Source organism: Macrosteles quadrilineatus, unplaced genomic scaffold (genome assembly GCF_028750875.1).
Source record: "Macrosteles quadrilineatus isolate MER2022 unplaced genomic scaffold, UCM_ALF_1.0 Scaffold_1__1_contigs__length_201487025, whole genome shotgun sequence".
NCBI lineage: Eukaryota > Metazoa > Arthropoda > Insecta > Hemiptera > Cicadellidae > Macrosteles > Macrosteles quadrilineatus.
Genome location: NW_026542594.1, coordinates 169,468,822 through 169,492,388, shown reverse-complemented (window position 1 = coordinate 169,492,388; position 23,567 = coordinate 169,468,822). Strand labels below are relative to the sequence as shown.

General features: G+C 34.3%; 1 protein-coding gene across 1 annotated transcript in view; it reads left to right on the top strand.

Moving 5' to 3' along the window:
* The window catches only part of LOC128989635 (uncharacterized), a 50,781-nt gene that overhangs the window by 20,813 nt on the left and 6,401 nt on the right, over positions 1–23,567 (top strand). The window contains exons 2-3 of the mRNA XM_054411588.1: positions 20,233–20,367; positions 21,532–22,187. Coding sequence (XP_054267563.1) covers positions 20,233–20,367; positions 21,532–22,187 — 791 coding nt within the window. The remainder of the gene's footprint in view (positions 1–20,232; positions 20,368–21,531; positions 22,188–23,567) is intronic.

Here is a 23,567-nt window from a genome sequence, read left to right as displayed (position 1 = left end):
CATAAATCTATATTTGCCATTATTCTTTAACCTTTCTTTGTCTATTACAAAAAAGCCATATTTAGTTTTATCCCAACATTGATGACAGAGATTTCTAAATTGGTTAAATGAAAAATCATTACCAACATGATTGTTATATACATGTTTTAAATTTAAATCATCTTGTTTAAATAATATTAGGAAATTTACATTATCACGTAAATGTTTATGTACTTTGCTGTAAGATTGACACAAGTAAAAACAGTTAATATTTTTATGTCGACCCATTGAAAAAAATTGTGTAATATTTTGACTATTTATGTCATCAAATACAACAACTGACTGTGATTTTACATCATTTGGTGTGATTTCACAGTCAGTAAACGTGTGTAATTTCACTTCATCACACAAACTAAATATTTCAATTATTTTTTTATATTTTTCTTGTTCTAAAGATTTAGATATTAAATATAAGTTTGTAAATTTTAATCCTTCCTTTTTCACAATTAAATTGTAAATTACAACCGTCTTCCCACTTCCACTTGGACCACAAATAACACATCGAATATTGGTAGGAAATAGACCCAACTTCTTTGGTATATTTTCCTTAGTATGTACTATTTTAAATTTATGTTTTTGTTGAATAAAAGACATTTTTTATATAATAAAAATGGTGAAAAATAATAAGAAAACATGTAAAAAGGGCAAAGGTTTATTCTTAAAGCCTTACAGGGGTCGAGGGTTATTGAATACTCTTATAAATAATCTTCCATTTCCACTTCACATACCATCATATCGGTACTGTGGACCTGGAACGAATATACGTCAAAATTTAGCCAAAAATGTACCTCCAAAAAATAAGCTAGACTCTTATTGTAAAGAGCATGACATATTCTACATGAATAATCCCGATACCGCTGCTCGGAACAAAGCAGACATGAGATTAGCAGACTTAGCTTGGACTAGAGTAACGGCAAATGACGCAAATCTTGCTGAAAGAGCTGCAGCTTATGCGGTGACAAATTTGATGAAGGCAAAAGCAAAAATGGGAATGGGATTAAAATTTAATAAAAAAGATGGACAACTACCAGCTGTTAGAGGCCGCAAAAGACGTGCCTCACTTCCGGGGGGTGTACCTAAAAAACGAGCTAAAAAATCTAACACCAAAAGTAAAAGAGTGTGGAATAGTTAATTTAGACAGTTCATCTGGCACACATTGGACAGCATATCGTAAAAATAAAGATATTGTAATTTATTTTGACCCATTTGGAATCCAACCTCCAAAAGAAGTAATTAAATATTTTGAGGGACATAAAATATTCTATACAACCGATCAAATACAAGATTTAAATAGTTCTATTTGTGGAATTTTATGTTTATCATTCATAAAAAATTTTTGTTTATAAAAATGGATTCATTTACTATAACATTTTCGGGTACAGAGCCAGAGCTAAAGTCAGTGTTCTTTCCTCCCATAGAATTAAATGATGATTATGTAATTGGATTAGTTGATTTTCAAAGTTATAATTCTATATTTAATGTAAAAAAACCACTTAATACTTTAACATATTACAAAGTAGAGAAAAAAACATTACCAAAGGGAGAGATCTTAGTTGATGATTTAAACCAGTTATTAGATGGTAAACTTAAAGTTATAATACATAAGAATGGAGAAGCATTAATTAATACTAAAGTCAAACTTTTATTCAAAGGGCTTATTCCAAAATTAAATCAACTTAAAGGCAACAAATTAACCATTGAAGAAGGTGATGATGTTTTCTATTATGACCACAAAGCTCCAGTTACAATAGAAATTTCTGAAGGAACATATGAGGTGGTTGAGCTTGCAAAGGAAATTCAAAAGCAAATCCCAGACTTTTTCCTTACAGCTAATAATAAAACTATGAAAGCGACATTACTTTCTAGCCACGTGTTTGATTTTACAAAACCATGTTTAGGGTCTGTTTTATTGGGATTTAAAGGTGTTTCTACTCCTGGTGTTCAGTTTGAATCTACAAATAAAATAAACATTAATAATGTAAATGTGATTAGAGTAAAATGTAATATTGCAAACGGGTCCTATTTAAACGGAAACAAATCACACACCATACATAGCTTTTATCCAGAAGCTCCTCCTGGCTACAAAATTATTGAAGTTCCAAGAAATATTATATATTTTCCTGTAAATAAGAGAAGTTTAGATGTTGTCAGTATTACATTTGCCGATCAGCATGACAAGGCAATTGACTTTAATGGAGAAGAAACTACAATTACTTGTCATATAAAAAAGATATGAGAATTTATAAGAATTTATCTATAAGTGTACAAAATGCTAGGTTCCTACGATCAATAGGACTAAAGTTAAAATTTTCTATTAATAAAAATGGAAGATTTTCTAGACGTTACAGGGAAATCCCAATTCGACGATAGTGTGGTTAAAATTACAAATCACTCCTATGTTCCCCACAACACTTTGGCAATAAATAATTCTGATGAAATTCGAATATGTATTAATAATCAAGATTTACTAACTCTGCCTTGTAGGAGTTATCTCTATATTAAGGGAGAAATTGAAAATCATGATAAAGGTCATTTTATAAATAATGCATTTGCATTCTTATTTGATGAAATTAGATATGAAGTTGCAGGTAAAGAAATAGACATTGTAAGAAACCCAGGAATTTCTAGTCTTATGAAAATATTGAGCTCTTACAATAAAACAACTAAATTGTCAAATGTAGCATTTGATTCTGACACGAATTTAAAAGAGTTCCATAAAGGTGGCAAGTTTAGTACTTGTTTGCCATTAGAGCTGTTAATGGGTGTATTTGAGGATTTTAATAAGGTATTAGTAAATGTCAAACAAGAATTGGTGTTAAAAAGATCCAAAAATGATTTGAATTGTATATTAACAACCACTAGTGCTCCAGCCAGTGGTACTGCTGATATGATTCCTAAAATTACACTTAACTCAATTCAATGGGTGATGCCACATGTAATACCATCAGATGGGGAGAAGTTACAATTACAAAAGATGTTACTGCAAAATAAAAATTTGCAAATTGCATTTAGAAGCTTAGAGTTGCATGAACTTCCATCATATCCCAATACTACAAGACATACATGGTCAGTAAAGACATCTTCAAGTTTGGAGAAGCCTAGGTATATTATATTTGGTTTCCAAACAGCTAGGGATAATAGTGCACGAAAAAGAACTGATGAATTTGATCACTGTAAGTTAAAAAATCTCAAAGTATTTCTAAACTCTGAATATTATCCTTATAGTGATTTAAATCTCGACTTTGAAAATGGAGATGTCTCTAAAGCTTATGAGATGTTTATGAGGTTTAGAGAGACTTACTATAATACTATCCCAGATCCTATGATTAGTAGGGCTGAGTTTATGAAGAAATATCCACTAATTGTAATAGACTGTTCTAGACAGAACGAAACAGTGAAGGAAGGAATTGTTGATATTAAATTAGAGATTGAAACTGCAGAAAATGTGCCAGCAAATACATCTGCATATTGTTTGATAATACATGATAAAGTGTTTGAGTACAATCCTTTGTCAAATGAGATAAATAAAATGTAAATAAAAGATGAAAAACATTCAACAAGAATTGGTTGACTCTGCAAATCAAATACGAGAGAAATATAGAGCTTTAAAACGTGGCAAGTTTCTAGAGGCTGAAGAGAGGTTTCAAACATTCCAACCTTTAATAGAGCCATTACAAGAATTAAAAAAAATCGCATCTATTGGTAAAACAGAGAGGCCTCGAATGGAGATTCTCCCAATGACTCCATCTAGAATACCAATAATACCAAGATTACAACCATTACAACCATTACAGCAATCCACCCCACAGAAATTAGATTTTGGACTTTTAGCATCAGACTATTTAGGAAATTACCTCAGTAAAAGTAGTATGACAGACACTACATATGGTATTAGACGAGAAGCAAATAAATTTTTTATTGGAAATAAGGAAGTTGATATTGCCAATGATGATGTTACAATTGCAAATAAAACCTACAAGGGGACAAAAGGTTTGTGGCAATTGTTAACTTTAAAAGAACCTGAGGATTATACTCAGGTTGATTTGCAAAATTATAAAGAGATTTTGGAAGCTACCAATGGACATTTAAAGAGTTACAAAGATGGTGCACCAATGTCAAGTAATAAACATACTAAATATCTTAATATAATTAAACCTCTATTTAAATCTGTTGGTGAAGGTTTGAGGCAAGTGACTGGTAATAAAATAGACTATATTTATTGGGATGATCCTAATGAGCTTGTAGATAGGTTAAGACTTCTATGGCTAAGTCGCCAAGCTGGTAACTCGGGAGTGGATAATGAAATAGATTCCATTATTGAGGAATTGAGAGAAAGTGGAATTATTTATTAAATAAAAATATGTTTATAGATAAATTTTATCGTTTATATAATCCATATAATAAGCCTGCAGAACCCAGGGCTAGTAGTGAACCTACTTTAAATTTACAAGATGATAGTTGGAATTGTTTAAACCGTAAAATTGGTAATGTTAAAGATGGAGAGTTTGTAGATGATGTATCAACTTTAGGGCAGACATTAACTAGAAAAGGTGATGTATTTTTACAAGGTAAAACTAAATATGAGTTTTTAGAAACTAAGAATAAAAATTGGAATGCTAAAAAACAGAAAATTACTAATGTGGAAAAGGGTGAAAGTTTAGATGATGTGCCCACTTTACAACAGACTTTAATACGAACAGATGGTGGTACATTTGTACAAGACAATAATAATTATGAATTTTTAGAATCAGAGAATGGTGTTTGGAATGCTAAGAAACGGAAAATTACTAATGTGGAAAAGGGTGAAAGTTTAAATGATGTGCCCACTTTACAACAGACTTTAATACGAAAAGAAGATGGTAAATTTGTACAAGACGATAATAATTATGAATTTTTAGAATCAGAGAATGGTGTTTGGAATGCTAAGAAACAGAAACTTAGCAATTTGATGGAAGGTACAGATAGTAAAGATGCTGTGAATGTTTCACAAGTTCCAAAAATGGAAGTAGGCTATTGGAATTTTAATAATAAAAGGTTAGTACGTGTTAAACCTGCCATTGATGACACTGACTGTGTTACAAAAGAACAGACTATAACTTTTGATAAAAAAGAAAAATGTTGGGATGCCAAAAAACAATATATTAGAAATCTACCAATGGGGGAATATTTAGATGATATTTGTTTAATGTCACAAGCTATGTATTACGATGGATCAAAATTTGTATATGGAGGAAGAAAATTTAATTTGATGGAATACAATCCTGATTTATTAGTTGCTGACCCCACATCTTTGAGCGGATTTAAGTATATAGATAATAGACCATATATACCAGAAAACTATGTATTTAAAAGAATGGAAGATAATCTATTGATTGGGGCTAATGGTAATATATTTACAGTACAAGGAAAGAGTGATGTTATAAAAAATGAATGAAATTGCATACGAACTTCATAAGCCTGCAAGAAAGAATTTCATTAGAAGGTCTTTTAAAGTATTGGGTATAAACGAAACCGTACAAATAGATTTAATTGATATGCAAAACTATGCTAGAGAAAATTCTGGCAATAAATATATTTTAACTTTAATAGATACATTTTCTAAAAAAGCTTATGCTGCTCCACTAAAGAATAAGACAGGGTTAGTGGTTACAGAAGCCATTAAAACCATTCTACCAAAGGGGGTTAAAAACATTCAATCTGACAATGGAAAAGAATTTTTTAATCAATATTTTAGCAAACTAATGAAAACCTTAAATATTAATCACTATCACACTTTTTCTACAACTAAGGCTGCAATTGTGGAGAGGTTTCAGAGAACTTTAAAGAATTGGCTTTATAGGGAATTTAGTGCTCAGGGAAGTTATAAATGGTTGGATTTACTTCCAAAGTTAATTCGAAAATATAATAATAAGGTGCATAGATCTATAGGTATGAAACCTAACCAAGTGAACATTAAGAATAGTAAATATGTGCATGAGAGGTTGACTTCTAAAGTAGTACAAGTTAAGAAGCCAAGATATAAGGTAGGTGATAGCGTAAGGATTTCCAAGTATAAACATGTGTTTAGTAAAGGTTATACTCCGAATTGGACAGGGGAGCTATTTACAATAGCAGAAGTAAAGAATACAAAGCCTGTGACTTATATCTTGAAAGATGAAAATGGCAATATAATCAGAGGAGGCTTCTATACAGAGGAGTTGTTAAAGACCAAGTATAAAGACATGTATTTGATAGAGAAGGTAATTAGGAGGAAGGGTGATTTATTGTATGTCAAATGGCTTGGATTCCCAAGTAGCCAGAACTCATGGATTTCCACAAAGGATGTCCAAGGGAGCGCGCACACGGCCGGAAGCACACCCATGCCATGAGCCGGGAGCGCGCCCGAGTTCACGTGCAAACCTCGCATGATTTTGAGAATATACATGTGAATAGATATGGATTTGAAATAGTAATGGAGTTGTACAATGGTATTGAACATTTATATAGGCTTGTATTGGCCAAGAGCTGGATTTTTAAAAAAGTGGTCAAAAAAAGCTCACCATGTTATTGTTATGGGGAAAACGTGCCTAAAGTGGGGTCATATTGCTATATTATATCTACTCTACATTTACATTTGTAAGGGTAAATAAATATAAGAAATAGCTTTTTTAGCTTGATATCGAATATATTTATGGGGAATAAGTAAGAAATAAGGTTTAACAATTTTATAGGGATATTTAGGCAAAGATCAGGATTTTTGGTTTTGGTGGCCAAAAAATGATCCCCATGTTATTCTTATGGGAAAAAACGCCTAAAGTGACTTATCTTTCTGGGTTCACCACTACTTACATTGCTGCGCTCAACCGAGTTCCGGAAGGAAATAGAAAGTGGCTGGCGGCAAGAACAAGAGTGAGGTTATGTAACAAGTCAACAGGTGAACAGCTGATTCAATAAACACACCGACGCTAACACACCGCTCTGTGGTTATCCGTGCCAGGCATGGAGCTTTAGTTGGAATTAGACGGTAGGTGACATGCGCATCTTCGCTGACGTCATTGTGGTGTTGCAGTTTTTGTTATTGTTTTTATGACTTGGCACACTTAACATTTTTAATTTAAAAAAGGTCTTGTCAGCTGGTAGTTATTTTAATGGTAGCCTATTTGTAGTAAGGCACATTGTTTAGTGTGTAAAGTGAGAATACACTTGCAAAGGAATACATAAATTTTACGAGAAGTGAATTTAAAGTTAAATACTCAACTACCTGAAGACCTATCTTTCTTTGGCAACAAATAGTAATAGTGCTCCATTTATTCCTCTACGAACTTTAACATCAACATCAACTCGATCTTACAAATAGACTTATTCTCTCATAACTATTGTTCTAAAAGTATAAAATATCATAAGATCTCCGGTTGGATCCCGAAAATACAGAAGTGTTTGGATGGTTCGTAAGTGGACTCAACTACCCTTAAAAATTGGGGCTCATAGAGTCATATCATGACCAAAGACCAAGGCTTAACAACCAATTCAGTAACAAATCTGTCATCTCATTTATTCTACACCTTCACTCGTTTCGCCTTCAAAACACACCCTGGAGTGGTGACGTTCTATGAATCTAGTCTTTTACATAAAGCCTATGTTTTTGCTTCAAAACACCACATGAAAATTGTACTAACATAAATTTGTAGTGTATACAGAATACAGAAGTAAATTGGCGTTTTGGTATAGAGTGTGTTCCAAACCTAAACTATGAACTTTGATATCTACGTTTTCTGTGTACTTAAGATTGGTGAACAGCTATAGTCCATGGAACAGCCCAATGTCTATGTGTTTATTTTAAATGCTCGGTCCCCAATCAAAACTGCTCAAAGTTTGTTTGCAGTCCGAGTTTGAGATATTAAAACATTCTAGATAAGTGGCTCCAGTGAAATAACAAAGTGACTTCTGTAAAGAAGAGAACATTGTAACTTCTACGAGGATCATACAAAGTATTGTCTAAGGCCAGTGGAGGTTCCAAGGAGGGGCTGTAGTTTCTAAAGCCCCCCTTATTGGACCCTGGAAAATAAATGTTACATTTCGTCCTAAAAACGTAACGGATGTTTGTTAAAAATTTAAAATACAAAAGTTTACGACGAATTACCCCTGTACCCCATTTTTTTCTTGGAGTAGTGGAACACCCCCCAGTAGCCCCCTGGCAAGGTACTATAAAAAAAATTAAATAAATGAATAAAAAATAAATAAATAAAAAAATTTAATAAAAAAAACCGTCATTATAGAACCGTCACTGCCTAAGAGTGCGCTTACACACAAATAATTTTCAAGGTATTGTGTTACAAATGTCGGTGAAAACGCGGGTTTAGCTCTTGTTGTTTCGAAACATGCAAACTTTAAGGCGTCTTCCAAACTTCTACCACAGAAAACGTACTACTCTGTGCTTCTACTACTGATTTAGTAAACTGCAATTAGACTTATCTCGTTGTAAAACATGAAGCTGGCTTTGATGAGTGTTTCATATACAGTTACATTCGAGTGCCCTGTTGTCAACTTCAATGAATCTTCCCTTCTTAAGAACCATACGTTCTACGCTTATAATCTATCTACGCTTTCCTCTCCATTCAAGAACTAAATGTAGCATATCTTCAACACAATTCATCTTTCACAATCCGTAGAAAAATCCCAATGCAGTTCCAAATCATACTTCCGCGATCCAAACGGTTAATCTTTTTCCCTCGACATCCCACAGCAGATATACGAGTCAGCTGTTTAAGATGCGACGTCTCCGGTGATGACGCAACTGAGGTATGTAGATGTTATACGGCGCATTGTAATGCAAGACAGTGTCGGTAGCCATTAGACTGTCGAGTTTAGACCACACCAAACAACGCCGCGCAGAGAAAGCCTTTCGGTAGTTGATAACGTCCAGAGAGAGCGGGTACATGTAGAACACTGAAGCGGTCTAAAAACACTATTTCTGAAATGTATCGGGTAGTGAGGTTAGCTTATCTTAACAGTAGTGCTACAGACCTTGTTTGCTTGTTTCTCTGTGGTTGTGCCGAAAATATACTTGTGACGAGCAAGGATGACTCCGAACGGTGACCCCTGTGCGAAAATTCCTATCGCACATTGCACAAAGTCCTCTGCCTCCACCGTGAGCCTTGTAGTACATGAGGGCGGGGGTCGGTGTTGTAGTTTGCCCTAGACACCAGTAACTAGTACAACTGCTAGACACCCCCCATTTAATATCTCCTATGTAGGCCTACCTTACTTGTCTGTTTATTTCATAGTTTGATTGTAATTGTAATTGTTCATTAATTTGTCGTTTTAATGATTTCTGTGTTTATACCAGCTAAAACCTATTTGCAAGTATGATTATTTGAATGAATTAAACCGTAATTTATTTTCTAACAGGTTATACTTGTAGGGAATGAATGCCCTAGTGACAGAGAGCTAAGCTTCGGTCCCGGGCTCAAATCCCACCTATCACTAATGGATAACGTCTTAATTATGTGATAATGCCGCGACCCTCTAGCTATTGATTCGCGGACCGAGGAGCGCACAATACTTGCTCTAATGGGAGGTCATAAATAAAATCCGTAGGGGTAGGACCAAGGAGCGCAGAGGTACATTGCGCGCCTCGGTCCTACCCATGCAAGGAACTAATCCCCTAATTATACGGATTAAAAGAGACAATGGCTGGGTCAACCCTGCAAGTAAATCCCATTAGTCGTGCCTCATTGAATACACTACTTTAAAATGAAAATGTAAGGAGAAGGAGTAATTTTAAAACTATAAATATGTTAACAGAGACAATGCAAGATACTGTATTATGCATTCGAAGTAGTTATCTTAAAAACAGTTGGTTTTTGTCCTACGTTAATAAGCCCATTTTCAATGCAGACAAACTGCATATTTTTCTAAGTGCAGTTTAATAAAAATTAAATATTTATCACTAAATAGTACGGAACTAAATTTGCATTATTCTATTATAATTAAAATCATATTAGATTATTCGAGACAGCTAAACTTTCTCTCTGCGTTTCAGAACTATCAAATGTTTACATTATTTTGTTTTGCAGGTATAGTTTATACAATTTTGAAATAGCTTTGAAGGCATGACGACTATTAATTGCTTATAGCATGCATGATTCTACGTGATTTGTTTTGATCATCGACCCGTGATTCAACCTTCGTCTCTGTCCTGTGGAAACACCTGACATTTTCTCTCGTGATAGAGGTTAGGATATTGAATGACTTAATATTACCGGACGTTCGTACTATTTAGGAGCAACGCATACCATTCTTGAAACTAATTCTTAAGAACAACATTATATTATGTTGTGCATTTCCGGATTAGGTGGGTGAGCCTACTGCTGAAAGTGATATTTGCCAAATGACAATGTGCCTGGGCTAAATTTACTTCAAAAAGTAGTGTTGTTTACATAGGCTTTGTTTAAATTTAAAAATACTTTTTGAATAAGAATTACTTAGGGTTTTCTGAAAGTATATAGTTAGAAATATCTGAAAAAAATCGATTATTTTGTTTCGTTTACTTTTTTAACTGTTGTATTGCCGACAAAAAAGTGTATCTAATGAAAACATTTACTCCTCAAGATCCTATAATTATTCCCAACTGTTTAGACAAGCACAAAATTGTTTAATCAGAATTTACTTGGCTATTTCCAAAGTAATGGTTTAAGCATCGTTTAAGTAGATTTTATAGCCTCCGGATTACCAATAAATATAAACATAATTACTCTATTTTAATGCTAAATTTAAATAACAATAACCGGCACATACTCTAACAAAAATTAAAACTTGTCTTTATTCAAGTAGTGTTACCAGTTACTAAGTAAATGATCTATTATAAAAAAATAAACTTTTGAGTCTAGAATCAAATAAGAGGTAATAAGTAATGAGTAACTTACAATCAGTGACGTGGGTTTTTTTTTAATTTCTTGCTGTACATCTAATAAGGTGACCAATTTTACAAATTCGTTACCGGTGCAGATTCCTAAAGAAAGTTCTATTCTCGGTTAATGTTAACGGTGCAATTGGTACATTTTCTAACTAATATCACAGATTCGTGGGTAAAAATACTTCATTGGGGCAAATAAATCCTAATCAGAGTGCACCATTAGTCAGCATCCACAATGTAATATACTGTGATTTTTCTTTAAATTAACAATAACTGTTTCATCTAAATAAGGCTAACTGATTATTTTAGGGCAAAATAATCAAACGTATTTATCCAGCGAGAACAAAGCTATTTTTGAAAAACATCAAACCGTAGGCCTACAGTTTAAACATTTTTTAGGCCTATACAAACATTAGTAACAATGAATTATGTTGTTTGACGTTGTGACATGTTGCTATTTAGACATTGTGATGACAATGTTATATTATACATCATTTGTGTCATTTAACAAACGTTTTACATGGTGACAACATAAACGCCAAATATAGATGATAATTTGAAAACTAAAAGAAAGTAATACAAATTCAGTTTAAATTAGGAAGATGATTTGGAATTGCAATACTGTAACTTTAAAATTATATGGAATTTGATTCATGCTACCATATAAAGTGTTGGCTAAGTAACTTTAAAAAATTGTTCCTTTGTAAAATCTTGTTTTTGTAATATTATGTTATCACTGTTGGCATTAAAAAGTAAAGCTTACCTCCTAAGAAATGTGAAATGAATTGAGAATGGCCCGTACTGTATTTTTGGAAAAATATATGGGATTCGAAATAGTACAAAATTGTCCACATAAAAAGTCATCATTTTGACAAAAATACAATATACATAGTAAAATTCTGACTCCGATCCTTGCTCTCGAGTCTGAGAAACTGCAAAGTATATCAACTATATACTGTATTGGTACGTATGTTTTGTATTACCTTTTCTTTTTATCAATCAATGGAAAAATAAAGTACTTCAATGGATATGCGCATTTTACATATCATAAAGAAGAGATGGCTTCTGTCTGTTGAATTTATCTATAAAACTAAGATGTAAAATTCAGTTTTTTTTTTATCAATGGTGGGTACACGTTGAACGCATTTAATTGTATTCATGGATTTAAATTAGCTAAGGATTTTACAAACCATTCCTGCATAAAAATTAGTATATTTCATAGCGAGGGGTCCCATTGCAATTTGCACATTTTAATAGGATTCGACACCTTTTCTAAGGTAAAACTAACGGTGCAATACCCCTTTATTTTCAAAGATTATGTTTGTTTAAAGCAGTTATTAAAAGTGAATAAACTTACTAATTTACAATAATTTCCATTCATTGATTTTAGATCCACACCATGAAGACTAAAGTCACCTACCTTAATCAAGTCGCAATTATTAAAAAATAGCCTATTTAAAATCCATTTTTATAAAATAAAAAAAATCCAAATGTGGTTTAACATTCAACTGAAGGATCAGCTTTTATATTGCAATTTAAATTCGAAAGTGAAAGTGTACGGCCTGGTAATTTGTTGATACATTAGTTTGGTAATAAGTTGCACTAGAAAAATATTCCCTGAATCAATGGTGTAGTCAGTGAGGCGCGACTAATGGGATTTACTCACAGGGTCGACTCAAGCATTGTCTTGTTCAACCCTCGTAAGTAGGGGATTAGTTCCTTGCACGGGTAGGACCAAGGAGCGCAAGCACCTCTGCGCTCCTTGGTCCTACCCCGACGAATTCTTCAGCCGAGGGGTTGACAGTTTTACGACTTGCGCTCCTCTGTCCGTTTCCCCTAGCTATTCTCAGCTTGAGGTAATTTGTAAAAACTGTTCAGGGCTTGAGTCTATTGTCCTGAGGGTCAAGGACGTGAAGATGGAACGTAAAAAACGTCTTGTACAGATTTTCGATTTAATAAGCCACACGATTTAATAAGTTATGGCACGCTCTTTCATTATAGTCTGTATTTATTTTGTTTGTTAGTGTAACGTCGATTAAAGCGTAATAGTTGGTCCTTTGAGTCGGATAATTGTTTGTATTAAGTATGAAAACAGATTAAAAATCCAAACGAAGTTTTTAGACTTGATTTCAGATGAAATTTTTTCATCTTGTATCTACTACAATCATACACAAAAAATACATCGGCCAATGGCTATCAATTTCGACCAATCACACAGGTTATTACCAGGTCCAATAAGAGACTGGGTGTTGAAATAGCCATGGCAACATCGTATCTGTATGTTCACTATATTCGTATAGCAAATGAATGCAGTATGAATTGGATTGAATCTGAATCGAATATGTATGTTTCCAGCAGATTATGCATATCACAGAAAAACTGTTACCCCCCTTTCCATCGATAATATTACATCTTTTATCATTTGTCATTATTTGCGGTGTTGGATCACATTTCAACAATCACTGCATAATCACGTAATGTCAACAGAACAAAAGAATGATTAGGTAGGCGGTGCTGGTGAGCGCAGAATATAGTCGCGAAGACACGCGGTCAGGGACAAACCACGTGACTTTATAGAGATGACGTCATTGGCCATTGGTAGCATGTTTCACCTTGACTGGTGATGAGAACCACTGTACAGGGTGATCCTAAACCTGATGTTCCGAGTCAATAGTAAAGGTGTAGTTATCGTTTGACTTTTAGTGAAGAGAGTTCTTCAAGAGAGAGTGAGATGGAGAGAGTGTTCGACTGTGAGGTCTATCTTTTAATTTTTTCGATTTGGTGAAACTATAGTTAAGGCAGTTTCTGGAGCACCACGTAGTTTTATTATCACATATCAAATACATGGATGATTGGCAGAATAAGAACTTGAGCTTCACATGAACGCACACGCATTAACATTGTTTTTATCCATTCTAGTTTATCAATAATGATGATGAATCATTATTGGAATATGTTTAGTCTATGGTGTTTCACAGAGGCGAAATGATAGCCAACAATATGATTGGTCACGGAGGTCTCTTTAGTCATATTAACCCATCTTTAGTCATCGCCTGCCCCTCTATTGTCCCTCTTTATTCATCTTGGCCATCACGCCCCACACCCCACACAACTTCTCTAATTTGTCTTGATGAAACTTTGATTTACGACCCTTGTGTGACTTGATGGTAAAATTAGACGTGACACCCTCTCAACGCCACACCCTGCGATGACGTCATCATTATTTCATTTTGGGACTTGGCCAAAACGAACTAATTTAAAAGGACACCAATATTTTAGTCTAATTTGACCAGAGAGGCTCTTGATCGTTTACAGGGTATGAAAATATGTGAAGTCTTTTGACACAAGGTAATATGTTGAAATTCAAGTATTGGGAAGAATATTAAAGTATAGGTAAGGTGTAGGTTCAAAAAAACTATACTAATAGCATTGAATATCATCTTTGCGCGTGCATATTCTAACCGTTGATTTTAACGTACCAATGCATTCGTACATGCCATATGTACTTACCCCAGGGTGGGTTAAGTTGGTGCAAAATGCAATTTTGTTAACCAAAATATATAGCCTACAATAGTAACTACTGTTAGTTTATGTTTGAAAAATTAATTTTAACGTAAAAGGTCCAAGCATTCAAAGTTTTCTATTTTTTTCTTCTTTCGTATTTGCTCCACGAATAGAACATATTTAATGTTTTGGATTTGATTTTGATTATACCTTTTAAAGCCGGGTATATTACTTAAACAGTTTTTAGATGTAAGGTCACAGAGAAACTAATCTTGTCCAAAAAGATGCGCTCACGAGTGTTTGCCGGATGGTGAGCAAAAGAAGTGAGACTAAGCTCTAAGATCGACTCTAAATAATTGTTCTCCCATTTCAGCTCCCACAAAATACCTGAAATGATAAGTACTTAAGTTCTTATAGAAATAATATTTAATTATAGAACTTATCGAAATTTGGAAATTAACCATCAAAACTTGACTCTATTTATTTAAGATGTTTGAGTTTACTGTTTGTGTTTGGAAACCGGTTATTGTAGCTCTCTTTAAACTAGAACAGGAGAATGTTTCTGTTTGAGTTATTCACATAGCTTAGTTCCTCTCCCTTCTCTCGGTCCCCTTTTACGCATCTTTCCGTCAGCGCAACTTTCCGTGAGCACATCTTTCCTAAACTCAATAGATTTTGTTGTTTAGATGTCGTTTTTCTCCGATTAGGTGGGACAGCCGTTGAAGTAGGGATAGTTTGAATCGCTTCAACTAATCATCTTGTAAAGAAGGAAGACGACGGCTAGTGAATTGCCCACTGTCGGGTGTGTAGGCGGTACAGTTGAGCGACAGGACTAACTACAATAGTAGTTCAGATCTTTGTATTCCATATATTGAGCGTATGGTGGCACAAATTTTGAATCTTTGTCCTTGTGTCTATTAATTAAAATCTCACGATTAATAATTTGCATAATCACCAGTCCCAAATGTCGGTGTCGGTGTCAAATAGACGTTCACCTGAATCAATGAATACTGTATCCATTGCTTGGATCTTGCTATCCCATCAAGTAAAGGTCGTATATGGCAATCGTTCACTACATGACTGGTTTATAAGTTTCAGATCTCGGTTACTTACTTGGGTTTCAAGGAATTGCACTTACGCTTCCGCTCACAACTTCCGAGGCAACGCTGCTTAATAGTGTTGTTGAGTAGGAGAGGTCTTATTTTTTTCTATCTGAAGACGTCTTTAAATCTGATCATGATGTTTCATCCACTGAGCCCGAGCGTTATTCTGAATTAACTATTTGGAAACACTGACAATGTGTACGCATGTTTGATAACGCCCAGTCGCCTTATCTTGTGCTTGTTAGGACAAATAGTCCATCCACTCAAATAGTTTGTAAAAGACGCGTTGTTGTCACATTTGAATGGTTTTCGATATTATTTGTTGTTAGTTGTAGTGCATTGAGAATACCACAACACACTAAGTTGTGTTGAAGTGTGTGTTGTGTTGGTGAATATTTCCGTAATCGAACCGGAATCTTAATCGTATGAACTCAGCCATAAAAGAATAATTGTATAATCTTAGAAGAATAAAGTAAGGAATTCCAATTAATATTTTAAGGAATAAACACAAATTTTCAACACCTTTTATTTCTCCTCTTTATACAAGGTGTTACAACCAACTAACGTTGGTTTAGTTTGAAATATTTAAAAGGAAGGCCTATTAGGCCTAGTGATAAAAAATAAATTTAAAAAATTGAGCACGTAGCTTTAAAAACTGTTATGAGAAAGTTTTTATAATTCAATTTTACCAAAAAGTCTGGTAGGTATCAATATCCGGCCCGAATGACCAATATTTTAAACCAATTCTACAAACAACAATAACTATCGTATTTTTAAATAGTTTGTACCTAAATAACAAACGTTCCAGAAGAATCATTAGAACTAAGATATAATAATTAATAATCATCCAATTAACATTTAACTTGTAAAAGTTTACATAATTATTAATCAATCAATAAACATCTATGCAAAAGCAATTAATTAATTATGAAGTGTATTCAAGGGATACAATTTGTTGCATTCCCACACCTATTGTTCTAACTGTAGTCACTAGTGTGAGAGGTTTGAAGGTAGGCCTAGATGTTGAGGTCAATTAGGCCAACTGTTGCCATTTAGAACGCCTCCGCCTGCTCAGCGCATTCCACCAACAACTTATAAAACCTATAGTTGCACAACTGGGTTCTTCAACCTCAGGTTTTAAGGGGTTTGATAACCATCTTGAATTATGGGGAAACGGAGCGAGTGCCGTCCTATTCCCTATTCTATGCCGTGGGGGTTATAAAACGGTCAAAACCGTCAGATAGGCCCGAGTGACGTTTGACTCCCCAGAGCGTAAGAGTGATTCTGGAAGGGTATTAGTGGACGGTAGTTTCTTGACTGGGCTGCCTTAATATCGATTGAAAATTAATATCGATTCGATTAGTAAACTTTCATTCAATATTTTCATACTCAGCAAGTTAGGTTATAAACAGTTTCATTTTATGCCTAAAAAAATTGCTTATACCCTCCCTGGTCGATCTTTTCAGTTTTCACCCCCATACCCGCCGCACCGTGGAAACGGTCACTGATACCTGGCTGGCACTCGCACCGCCAAACCTCAGTCTGTAAAATGACCCTCGTCAAAGTGTTTAGGCAAACGGCACTCGGTCCTGCACTCTGAATTATTGGATGTCATTGTTATGTAATTAGAGGTGCAGTGTTGAATAATCGTGCACTTTAAATGTCTTAGGCTTTTGTAGAACCTCAAGTTGTTTGTATATGGCTTAATCCTTTAAATATATGTACTACTTTATTGTCGAGCTAAAGTCGTTTTAAAACTTAATTCTGTTCGGTATGTAAAAGGCGTTTCAATGTGTACTAGTTGTTGTCCAACCAGTTTTAAAACTTTTTAAACATTATATTAACAATCCATTATTTGTAAACGATTACTTTTACTATTATAAAATGAGACATTTAATAGGCACAAAAAGGTAGTCGAATATGAAACGCACAGACTTTCAATTTTACAACAAAATAAGAGTTAAACTTGGAGTGTCCAAAATTGATTAGTTGACAACCAACTATTCCTACAATGAGTGTGAAAAATAAATAGAAAAAATAGTAAATCTTTTTGAATTAGATAATGCAAAACAAATTAATTTGTTTAACGGCAACTACTGTACAACAATGGATTTGGCCGCAAAGAAACTTGCGCCAATGGCCGAAATATCGTCTACTCTACATCACTCAACGACTTAAACAAGTAAAGTTTGTAAACAAGCCCTTACAATCAGTAAACATTCAAATATTAGGCTCCATTTACCTTGAGCCATTGCTGGGCTCAATATTTGTCAATGAAATGCATATTTTTAGTTACCACCAACTGAGTGTTTCCCCAAGATTTTGGCTTGAAGCCATCCACTCTTCGGCGGCGTTCAAAATAGTTTGCTTCGTAAGACACCTCAATTGCGGGAAATTTTGTAAAGATTGATTTGGACAATTCTGTAGACGTATTTTAGTAGAGTAACTCTGTTTTTTTAGTCGTGTTTAGTATGTAATACATTAGTATTCAACTATTCAATCAAAACCGTATAAAGTGACGCGCACATTTATGTTGTTAAGTCGTTGAGGTGGTCAAAATTACTATTTACTGCAAATTTACTGTTCACTACAAAATAACAATGCACCAAATGAGGAATGCTGCAGCCACTAAAAGAACCCTTTCTCAGGTTTGTACTCTAGTGTTAAACCATAGATAAAACATACTTTCGTTTAATAGAGCTCGTGAAAAGGCCAATAGTTAGATTTCATGACAAACTCTAGAGAAGTATATTATTTCAGGCTTTTTGACATTCACGAAAAATTAGTTGTTTAAAAATACTGTATAAGGAAATTACAACCGTTAATTTAGGTAACGTTCTCCAAAAACAAGTAAACATAATTGTACACAAGCAGGGTTTTTCATTTCAAGGGATTTATCAAATATGACTACCTACTAGAATAGAAACTAGTTCATGTTTTTAAGGTTATGTATCAATTTCTCTTCCGAACACTTGATAATCAGACAGCAAGTAAGTGTCGATGCGATCTACATGGCAGTGAAAGTACAGATCGCTCAGCTGATGTACCACATGATTTGTCCCAGCTGTCACCGTCGTTCCCGCCTTGCTTTTCTGGCGCACGTCGTCTGCTTCTCTGCTATTAACAGTTTTCTCTTCGCTATCAAAAAGTAATGTCTGTTATTCCGTAATTTCCTCTGTAAACGGAGTGTAGACTGCAAACTTGGTTGCATAACGTAGTTAATACAAAACTGGTTCACGCTATTAAAGCCTCATGTGCAATCCGCAATCGTGAAATAGTACGTACAATTTTCTGTGGCAACAGCGATTGACTATTTGAAGTCGGGTCAAAAACCACCCTCAAGAGGTTTTATTATATTTAATCATAACATTAATTTTATCTATGCATCTACGACCCTCTAAAAGAGGGTTGAATGAAGCGGCCTCTCTAATGGCTGGACTGGGTGCTATTTCCAAAGTTATTTTAATTCAATTGTTGACTTAAATGTTTCATTAAACAATCTTATATTTCTTATTCCCTTTGAATTCGTCCAAGCAGTCCCAAAACTTCATATGTACCTCTAATTATTTGTCATTTTATTTTATTTTTTTTAATTGTTTTGTATAACAGAGGGGTTGACCACCACTCTTGACCTTCCTCCCATTTGCTTGTATTTTGAGAACCTGGACAAGGGGTGATTACAGTCAAGAATTACCTTACTGATACATTTTAAGGGGGAACCGCTGGAAGTGAAGACATCAGTGTCTTGGTTTCTCAGTTCCTTGCACTATTGACTGATTCACGGACACACCTAAATCCAAAAGATCAACCATATTTTTATGATTAAATATATTCAACCAGTTGAGATGGCACATACTAAAGTTATAAACCTTAAAATGACATTCATAAAAACTAATCAGCATAAGAAAACATTGTTGAATCCTTCCTTCTAATATTATAAGTGATAAAGTTTGGATGGCTGGATGTTTGTGACAAGTAAACGTGAAAAATACTGGACAGATTGGGCTGAAATTTGGTGTGATGGTAGCTCACATTCCCGATTAACATATAGACGCATTCTTACACAGAAAACATGTTCTGTGATTCTTATCTCAAAAGTCCTTTTGGGCTCCGTCCCAGTGGCTCTGGAGTTTCCCATGTTAACCTTATGACTATGAGTATTCATATTTAAAATGAATTCAATAATTTTTTCAGCTTTTTCAACTACACAAGATGGTTCTATGATATTAAATAGCATTAAAAAGCTATAAGGTTTACAAACAGGGTGCAGCACTATTATTTTGTTTTCATTTATGACAACATCTAATTTGAACCAACTAGCAACAAAAAGCTGTGAAAATGAGAACTTTACTTTTTTCTATAATTTAGGTGCAGTGGTAGAATATTATGGCTATGGAAGATGTGCTGTACTATAGCATACCGTAAATTAAAAGAACAAAATTTTCTTAAGCCATGTCCACTCTCATTGCAAACGCAAGTATAACTGCACTTATACGCCAACCCCGTACGAAGGACGGGTACTCTGCTAGTATTTCTATAAAACCTGAACACACTTATCCGATACATTTTTAGATCCTTCCATTCTTATTCAGCTTTAAATATGCCTAAACTGATTCTCAGTTTCATTAAACCTATCAAAATTTGCAGAAAAAATCTTTGGTTCACTTTCACCAGCCAGTGTTTTTGTTGCAGAAGTGAGCTCATTCCTGAGAGTGACGTTGGCGCAGGAGAAGTTGTCAGAACATGCTGAGATGTGTCGTCAACAGCTGATAACTCGACTGATGATACGAGAAGGCTCTCCTCCACAAGCTTACATTGACATGAACGGTAACTGTCGTAAAATTTGAAGAGTAGACAAAATGTAATTATTAAAAATTACTTAAATGATTAGTATACTTTTGTAAAATCATGTTCAAAGTATTTTAAGAATCAAAATAAAAAGTTTATCCCTAAAAATAAACATTTAAACCCATGAATTTTGGTGGAAAATTTATCTAAAACATCAGGTCTATCATCTAAAACAGCAGATCTGTAAATGATGGGAATAACTTGAAATTATTTGGTAGACAGTGTCTAACTGCTGCTTATTCCTCCTACTTTTAGTTGACAATGCAAATATCTTTTCAAACTTCTTTTAGAAGTGCCATTGATTTATTTGCATAGGCTACTGCAGATGACATCCCATCTTTATGTAACAGCGGTAGCCAGATTTGTACGGGTACCCAAAGAGAATGTTTTAGAGACATCTCATTAACATTACGGTAATGTTGGTAATGTCATTACCATTTTAGTGTTTTTCATACTACGTGATAGTTGATGGTAACATACAAGATGCTAATGTTTGCAATATGTTTCCCTTTCAGTTTTACATGATTTAAAATTTGGTATAAGAAATCAAACAGTGTTTTACATAAGAAGATTGCCAGAGCTTCATTAACTTATGTGTTCATTTTTACCCTATAGCTACAAATTTAACCTCCGAAGAAAGAATGTCTACTTTGGTTTAAGTACCATAGCAAACAAGTTACAATGTTGTACAAAAGTTATCATTATAGTTAGTAATCTGTCTCGAACACTTTAAAGTAGGGCAGTACGTAATCCGTTTCAAGACACTTTATAAATCAAATCAAATCAAATCGTTTATTTGCACATTAGATTTGTATACAATATGTGTATTAGTACAAGTTTTTATATTAGTACAAGTTTTTACTTCTGCACAAAATAATTTTCTTCATTAAATTACATGTTCATGGGTTTTCACAAAATATGAGTGTGCTGTAAACAAAAGTATAAATGCTAGTTTATAGAACTAAAACAATACACTCAAAAGTGAAATACGTTTATCACAGTCCTAGAGTTGAAGTTTCTGTACGCCTTCTACTTTACAGTGTTACCTTTTGTATAGTGAAGTTTGCAAATAAGAGAAATGTAATACAATTGTACAATGGGACCAGTGTTATCTCAAAACCAATAAAGTATAATTTTTTTCAGGAAAAACCTCCTGCCAGAAACTCCAAACCCAGATTAGTGATTGCTACGAAGAATTTGACAATTCTTTTGATAGTTACAAAAGTCAACCACAAGTCAACAAAAGTTATGTAAACAACCTTTACAACATTCTCTCTAAAACCAATGAAGAAAACACCTACGCAAATGATGAAGATTCTAGGAACTGCCTCACTAAAAACCAAAGCCAAGAAGACAATATGTATATAAATCCTTCTTCGCCGTTAGCAAACACTCCGGTGCAGAAACCGTCGTTACCTAGTAGACCAACGTCAAATTCAAATTCCGAACGAAACTCGTTGATAAGTTTGAAAAAAGATTCTGACACGTCGAGTTTTACATCCAGTTCTACCCGAGGTGAAGAATCAGCGGAGGTAGTCTCGTTGTCTGCTTCTGCTTTACGTTACGCTGCGTCCAAGTGTGGGGTTTTGGGCCGCAGAGAAAAGTTCCTCTTTGTAGACCATACAAAGCAATACTGGGCAGCAGTAGTGCAGCAGTCGATGTTCATGTACTCTACGGACAAAGACAACAAGCCGATAGCAGTGGTCGACATTACCGGTTACCAGGCTCGTCCTGTCGCTACCAACAACAAGATTGACTTCAAGTTTGAACTAGTGGCTCCTGGAAAGAAAACTTACCAGGTACCGTAATCGATCAATCAAGTAGAGTCTAAAAATGTAAATATGAATCAGCTGGTCTGTAAAGACTAGGTCATCCCACGAATACTAGAACAGAAACTATCATAAACATAAACAAATGACATAACTGGCCCGAATCCTATACTAATAACATTAATGTACAGTAATGGTTTACACAGTTCCGTTTAATCAATGTTACAAAATGTTCGGCCAATGTTAATTAATTTGTTAATTTCGGGCCAGTAACAAAATTTATTTATGTTTATGATCCATAAACACTATATACTAGTATTCTTGGGTCATACCATCAAACTTTTTTTTTAACATTCAAATTGAGCTTGTAAAGTATAGAAAACATTTCAAGAGTAATTATGGAACCATCAACATTGGATACAACAAGTAGACCTCTTTGAAGTCTGAACCTTTTAAAATAGATTAATACTTTAATTCTTGTGTATAACTTTGTTTGTTTGGGTTAGAAGTTGATTGGAAACCATTTTGGGTGCTAACTTATATAAAGGACAACACTATACAAGTTGGTTCAATTAATAAGTTTGCTCAAATGATGTTGCAGTACCTTGGTCGTTAAATGATAAGTTTCATAGGTTTTTTTCTTTTGAATTGAGAGTTTGAAAAATTATAACTGTCTGAATTATTTTTTTCTGATTAAGAAATAGTATATTTCATTACTAGGACCGAAAGTGGCATTTTCCGGCGTGCGCTCAAGTTTTTGTGTGAGGCGAAGCCAAACACAGGGAACCCCAATTTCACGTGCGAGGCGAAGCCGAGTACGTGAGAGCTATTTTCACGTACGAGGCGAAGCCGAGGACGGGAATAATGGAGCAAGTGCCGGATAATAACTTTCGGTACGAGTTATGAACGATACTTTTCATCACGACGCAAAAATACACAAACACAGAATAGCAGACCTCAGTAATAATACAACTATATTATTTCTCAAACAATTTGTTTAAGCATAAGAATAAAATAAAATATTCTAAAAGAAACCTTCGTATATTTCTCTAATACTTCAAACATCAAAATAAAAGAATAAAACAACTTTGAAGAATACATACAGCTGATTCATATCATTAAATTAAACCGTAAGTGAAATGAATAAATGGAGAACTAATTGAGAGCGAGGGAAAGTAAATTTAGAGCGAGGGAAAATCAGCTGATAGATTTTCCCTCACTCTAAATTAGAGCTTGGGAAACAACTACTTTCATTGATGTCAGCTGTTATCGAAAATAGCTACTTTCGTTACGGAGTGATGAAATAGTATATTCCATTACTAGGACCGAAAGTGGCATTTTCCGGCGCGAAGTTTTTGTGTGAGGCGAAGCCGAGTATGTGAGAGCTATTTTCACGTACGAGGCGAAGCC